Genomic DNA, 7,375 nt, shown 5'->3' with positions numbered 1-7,375 from the left:
TAAGGTATGACCTTACCTTTATACACCAATACACAACCTAGGGCAACCCCAGATGCATCATAATAAAACTACATAATCGTCTAAACTCTCTAGTAAATTTAAGACAGGAGTTGTAGTTAACCTGGTCTCTAGTTCTAAAAAGCTTTTGTCACATCATCTAACCACTAAAACTTGACCTTGTTCTGAATTAACTTGGTCAATGGGGAAGCTATGAATGAAACTTTACAACAAACCTCCTATAATGACCGGCCGAACCCATGAAACTTCTGATATCAGTCTGAGAGGTGGCTTTGGGCCAGTGTTTTACTGCCTCAATTTTCTGAGAATCTACTTGGATCCCTTCACCAGATACCACATGACCAAGGAAAGCTATCGACTGTGACAACAATTGACATTTGTTGAACTTAGCAAATAGCTGGTGATCTTTCAGAGTTTTCAGAACAACTCTCAGATAAGTCCCATGCTCTTTCTCACTCTGAAAATAATTTCTTCAACAAAGACGATGATGATCAACTCCAAATACTATTTGAACACCCTATCCATTAAGTCATGAAAGTTGTATGAGCATTTTTTAGTCCAACCGATGTAACTACAAATTTGTAGTGACAATATTGAGACCTAAAAGTTGTATTTGGGAGGTCACTATCTCTAACTATGAGTTGATGATGGACATATATTGAAACCAATTGATCCTAATTCTACAATCAACTGATACATAACAAGAATGTGACCATCCATGCCAAGGATGATACCGAAATCTAACATTTCTAACTCTACAAGGTTTGTTGAGGTGATTCATTGGGGAATTCTTATAAGGCTATATTCATATACATGTCTAGCTATAACTGAGCCACCAACTAAGTAGACACTGAGAAGAGTTTGGAGAGAGCTTCTAGGCTGACAACGAAGTTTATTGCTATGTAAGAGGTTAAAAAGAATAGTGTATCCCCCTGATCAACAATGCATAAACATGTAAATGAAAGATTCTTAATGGACCAGTGACCACTCAGGAGAATCTTTTAGGTTCTGGCGAGTCAGGAGAGTATACAACTTGTTCTGTTGCTAACAACCACTTGTACCAGATGAGGCACCATGCTGAGTAGGTCAACCTACTGGTGCTGCTGAAGTAGTAGACTGGGCCTTATTGGTGTTTCCTTTTTGTCCTTTCATGGAAGAAAGGAAATCCATCAACCTATGACCCGACTTACCAAATCCAAAGCACCCATCTCTGCCTACAAGACACTTGCCCTGATGACTCTTACCACACTTTTGACAATTTGGAAAAGTTTGGCTACCTAAAACACTCTCATATGTCTTAGAGCCTGATACTCTCCCTTTATGATCCTATTAAAATGGGGGTTCATAGTGCTAGCTCATGAAGGTGTAGGATATGTAGACCTCTGCTGAAACTGTGAGCGATTCCCACAACCTGACCTTTGCTTACAATGTTCATAATTTCTTGTTCTAGCCTTTTTGTTATCCTTAGCCATTTATCTAAGCTTATCTTACAAATCCTGCTAATCATGAGTCATCAATCTTGAGATTTCAATATCCCTCAAAGAATTTAAATCCTACAGTCGAGCTTCACCATATTGAATACTCCAACAAGAACTATCGCATCTGTGCCCTTAGATCGGCAACTATGTGAGTAGCATACACTACATCAAAAATGATCATTAGCGGCAAATAAGAATTAATTGCTGCTCAATATGTATCTTTAGCGGCAATTAACACTATTGGTATATGTCCCTAAAACCTTTAGTGACATTGGTTCTAAAGACACTTAACTAATGACGGTAAAGACTTTAACCTTCTTTATTAATGTCAATATCTAATGCCGCTAAAAGTTGTTTTTATTGTAGTGATACCTAGAGAGATGGGTTAACTTTAGCCCGTACCTACTCCAACTCGGTTCTAAGTATACTCCCACCTAAATGAAAAGCTAAAATACACTAAAATGTTGAGTAGCTCAAAATTCTAACATGCTTTCAAGGAATGCACATAATTATACAGAAAGTTATGGCATTTAATTTCTTAAGTATCATTTTCTGGATAATTTTCCTCGGAAGTATATTTCGTTACACTACCAAGAATCATGTTATTTAGATTGTGTGATTTATAAAAATTAAATTACAATAAGCTTCAAAAATAGGAAACCCTAGGTTGAATAGTTTATGAGATATTCCAAAACCAATTCAATTCTAGGGACCTAATGGGTGAAAGCAACCGACTAGTGAAATATCACATACTAGGTAACAAAATATATAGAGAAATACTTCAGATTTCTAGGCTGAACTTCGAAGAACACTCATGTTTGTTCTTGGGAGAAACAATTGACTTTTCCTCTTTATTTCTCTCTAAGTTGGGTGATTTTTGGAGAATGAGGGTTCTGGTATTTTCTGAGTAGATTATTAGGCTAAGACAAAGTAAAACAACGTAGTTTAGGCGTCAAACGATGTAGTTTAAGTGTCCAACACATTGGGGAAAAGACCAATGCGACCTTGACTGAAATAATGCAAAAGTGGCTTCCAGATGGGCTTCACGGGCCATCATGATGACCAAGGCCTGTCTAGAAGCTCGTGAAAATGCCCTGAACAATAGGACTTTAGTAAAATCAACATAACTTATTACTTTGAGCTTGGAATTAGGCAAACTTGGTGACTTTGAAAAAGGGCTCGGAGATGTTTAATTTGACAGGTCATGGTCCACCTAGTTCATTTTGTGCTGAAAGATATGGTTGTTTAATGTTGATCCTAAACTCTTAGTCTGACAACGTCCCTTCACGGATGACTTCCATGGTCTGTGTGGATCTTCACGGACCATTTAGACATTCATGGTGCTCAACAACACCTTTAGAATACCCTACTTGCACCTTAGGGGTCGTTTGGTACAAAGATCAATCATGCAGAGATTAGTAATGCATAGACTAGTAATGCAAAGATTGGCAATGCAACGATTTAGTAATGCAGGGATTATTTTTATCAAGTGTTTGGTTCATCTTTTCTTACCTAGTTTTGTGTGTGGTACCAAAAAAATTCTTTCCAACTATACCCTTGAGTTATTATGAGATTTTCTATTTCATGCAATTGGGTCAAGGTAGATAATTTACAGACAAAATTATTTTTATACAACATATTTAACTATCTAGGAGAATAAAAATTTATTGTTATGTTCACTATTTTCTCACTTAGAGTATTTGGAAGTAAATAATTGGCATCTTAATAAATTGGAGTTAATATCTTAAAAGATTACACAACTTTAATAATTTATAGAGAAAATTTATTGAGCTTCGTTTAGTAACAATGAATTAAAAAAAACTCTTTATCTTAAAAATAAAATAAATATAGAAAAATAAATTAAACTATTCTTGTACTCGAGATGTTTATTCTCTTGTTTTAGACTACTTCTGTAATGTTTAGCGGGCTTCTCTTAAGAGACAATATTTAACTGTCGAATATTCTTAAATTCATACTTCAAGATTAGCATATTAGTCGGATTATAATATTTTATATTAATAAGGCGGAATGGTCTGGTGGACCCTTATACTTATACGCGTTTGTATTGTGAACCCTTCTACTTACCCTTTTGTCATCTATATCCTTAAATTCAATACAAATAAGATTTTTAAACCCCACTCATCATGTGTGTAGTTCACTCTCCCTTAAATTGATGACATGTCAAATCCACATCACCTATATCAATGACATGTCAAATTCATATCATCTATATCAATGACATGTCATAATTATCTTTTTTAAATATTTTTAAAGATCTTTTAACCAAATTATTTAACAAAAAGTAAAACAATTAAATTTATATTTATTTCTTAAAATAAAAATTGATACTCCTGCGACTTTTTTCACCAAAAAAAAAAAGTCATTGCTGCATTTCTTCTTCCCCTTTCTTTCTAGCTTCATCTATGAAGAAGATGAAAATGATGAATATAGCCCTCAAGATGCTTTCCTCCTCCTTCAACCATCACAAAATTATCAACCTAAGTCGTCGCCGCACCATCAGATCTGGCCGAAAATCTTTTCACTATCGTGACTAGATCCTTCAACCCTCACCCACCTAATTCTCCCCGCACCTTACTACCATCATCTCTCTCGCTCTACAGCAAATCAGTTGTCTCCGACGAGCACCGCCAACATCGACCTCTCCCTTTGCCGGCGAACCAATGGACTCAAGGAGGTTTCAATGTCAAGATCTCTTAAAACAATTACAAGAGTATGGAAAGAAGGGGTTGGACATATTTTCGTGGAATTCTATGCTCAGGACAAAAAGTTGCTATGACTAGCACCAACTCATCCTGTTAATGCCTGAACCATTCAGCCAACTTTTGCCTTTCAATTTGAGTTATGAAAGGCTTGTAAATTTTAAATTTAGGTTCCGCAAAAAGTCTCCTCCTGAAAATGGGTGAAGAAGATGGAGGTTCTTTTATTAGATTGTGGTAAAAGATAAAAAAAAAAGGGATGAGCAGGGGATGGATATGGCTGAAAAGGAGGCGTAATGGGTGAAGAAAAAGGATATTTTTCATCATTGATTAAAAATAAATAAAAAATTATTTATTTTATAATTTTTAATATTTTTTTAAGAAAATGCTCCCTCACTCGCCTTAATATGTATGTGGTTACACACTTTTGCTAACTCAAACATCCAAATGCCACATAAGCTTGGTCAATAGTCATAGGGGTTTATTAAATTGTGTTTTATTGAGTTCAGGAGTCTAGATGACAAAAGGTTAAGAAGAAGGTTCACAATGCAAACGCAAACAAGTATAAGGGTCCACCAGACCATTCCGCCTAATAATAACAAATAGATTAAATAACTCATATTTTAGAAACAAAAAATATATCTAAATAATAAATTTGTAAATTAATTTATTTATATAAATATATTAGTATAAATATAAAATATAAAATTAAGAAAATAAATAAAATGATTAAAATGATTTGAGGGGGCATTTTTGTCTTTACCTAGATTAGTCACATGGTATTCGAACTAATAACACCATATGAAAGGTGTTAGTTATACACACTCTAATACCATGTAGAGTGAATAACTAATCTATGGATTGATTATACACAAACAAAAAATTCCTACCGAACATAGTCCTAAATAATACCACACATAATACTTGGACTGCTTCTCCTAATACTCCCTACCAAACAACCCCTTAGAGTTCACCAAATGATTTATAAATTAGATAGAACTTGAGAATTAAGTAACATGCAAGAAGAAGAATTAATATTAATACTCTTTTAACTTTCATCTTTGGTTTTTGTTATCTACTAACTTTACTTAATTTTAGGTTATAACTAATTTTTATTGTATATTTAATTATTTATTAAAATAAGTCATCAAATATATTTTTATTTGTCTTATATAGTTAATAAATCTTGATTATGCATTCACACTAGTGTGTGACTGTAGATCTTTTTAATAGTAAAATAATGATACAATATTTAAAATTAAATTACTTCTCATTAATTATTATCAATTTGGAAATAGTTATCAATCGAGAAACCATAAAACAAACCACTTATTAAATTTCTTTTTGATACCGCCTCAAATAGGAATTAGTTAATCAAAAACCTTAAGTGGTCAGTTTAATGGTTGCATTTAAATATTAAACAGACCAAAGAAAAACTATTTAATAACAACACCTCCAATAGTATAAAAATGATCGATTTCATCAAAAATAATAATTAAAATTTCATATTCAATTCTTTTTTAGGTAGGGTGGGGTGGGTGGGATGAGGGTGTTTGGGGATTCCATACACTTCTATGAATATCTTTTTTCTCTTACTTTTTCTCCTACATTCCTAAAAAAGTCTAATGAGAAAGTTTAAAATTATCAACTAAACTTTAAAGCAAATAATAAGTACGATATCTCCATTTTTCCTCCACATTCAACTTTACTCAATATTTCCTAGCGCAGATTTTGTTAACAACAGTCCCCGTTATATCTTCTACGTTGATTGAAGACCTTTCATTCTCAAACTCTAACATAGAATTTTCAACTTATTTTCGTATCATATCTTGCAGAACTATAGAAAATTCTGGGCTCAGCGACTGTTTCTCCATACTTGTAGGACCAAAATTCTCACTCTAAATTATTGAAAATTGAGGCATTAAATTTGATGGAGTAGGTTCAGATGTCAATAATAGGTGCCAATTCACCTATTTGCTCAATTTGATCCCCCGAATTTAAATTCTTGGTACATCTAAATCCGGGTAAAGAGAGACTAAGATATGTTGATGGATCAAGAAATACTGGTGAAACTGATGAAAAGTAAAAATTTCACCCAGTGGGACACTACGCAGATAAAGACTCAACAGAGGTACCCCAGATAGACCCAAATTGCTCATATGATATCCACATGGACTCAAATATATTGATGGTTCGACCATTACAACAGAAACTGATGAAAAAGGCATAATTTCAACTAGTGGGGCAACAGGCGGATAGAGGATTAATTGAGGGAACCTAGATAAACTAAAATTTCTTAAAACAGATCCTTGTCGACTTAGAGATATTAATAGATCAGGCATTACTTGTGAAAATGCTGAAAGAGGTAAATTTTGACTATCTGCGGCTATGTGTGGATACAAAACCAAATTGCTCATATCAGATCTATATGGACTACCTGAAGTTATACCCTCCATATTACTAAACAATTTCTTCAATGGTGGTTGAGGATTTTTGAATGTCAAATCTTCAAAGATCAAAGGGCACTTCCGTTTAAGGAATGAATTCCAATGATTTTTTATCGCATTATCGGTACGACTTGGTAACAAACAGGATATCATAGCCCATTGATTACAAAATTTTGCATGATCTTTGATAATAATATCATGTTCATCAAGAGTAAAAGGTCGATGATCCACTTGAGGATTAAGCTGATTACACCATCGAAACCTACACGATTTTTTGGATCGACCCAGAATCAATTGGCAAATCAGAGACCACTTTTTTGCTCCATGTTCCTCTACTAGCTTCTGCAGCAGATCATCCTCTTTAGGATTCCATCGGCGCTTGATCATACTTTTTTTCTTGATTATTTCCATTGAATAAAACTAATCGAGAAAATGAGATATGAGAATTGGGAGAATGGGGTCTTGTTTTTTACTTGATAAAGACTTGTAGGGAGAGAGGGATATAGATAGTGGGAGTGGGAATAGAAGGTATACGAGTGACCAAGTTAGTATAGAGTTATTAATTATAGTGTAGCATATTAGTAAATTTCATGAATTAATTCATTTTTCCTTTAAGTAGTGTTTGATGGTTTTGATTAGAACAGATATGATCGTAATAATATTGAAGTTTGACTAGAAGTTATTTTAGAGAAAAACATAATAACATTCAAACTAA

General features: G+C 33.7%; 1 protein-coding gene across 1 annotated transcript; it reads right to left on the bottom strand.

The window, feature by feature from the left end:
* Positions 1 to 208: 208 nt before the first annotated feature.
* LOC114076893 (transcription factor MYB77-like) lies at positions 209 to 7,071 on the bottom strand. Its single transcript, XM_027916591.1, has 3 exons — positions 6,680 to 7,071; positions 6,349 to 6,589; positions 209 to 475 (listed from the first exon to the last, which is right to left on the bottom strand). Exons 1-3 carry the CDS (start codon positions 7,069 to 7,071, stop codon positions 209 to 211), a joined length of 900 nt encoding a protein of 299 aa, XP_027772392.1.
* Positions 7,072 to 7,375: the final 304 nt, after the last annotated feature.

This window comes from Solanum pennellii, chromosome 4 (assembly GCF_001406875.1).
Source record: "Solanum pennellii chromosome 4, SPENNV200".
In the NCBI taxonomy this organism is placed as follows: Eukaryota; Viridiplantae; Streptophyta; class Magnoliopsida; order Solanales; family Solanaceae; genus Solanum; species Solanum pennellii.
Note: the sequence above shows the minus strand (reverse complement) of the source record. Positions and strands in the feature narration are given on the sequence as shown.

Coding starts and splice junctions, on each gene's coding strand:
- LOC114076893 (XM_027916591.1), bottom strand. CDS start 7,071: ATGGAAATAATCAAGAAAAAAAGTATGATCAAGCGCCGATGGAATCCT. Junction 6,590..6,679: donor CAACCACCATTGAAGAAATT/GTTTAGTAATAT, acceptor AGCCGCAGATAG/TCAAAATTTACCTCTTTCAG. Junction 476..6,348: donor GCAATTTGGGTCTATCTGGG/GTACCTCTGTTG, acceptor AATTATTTTCAG/AGTGAGAAAGAGCATGGGAC.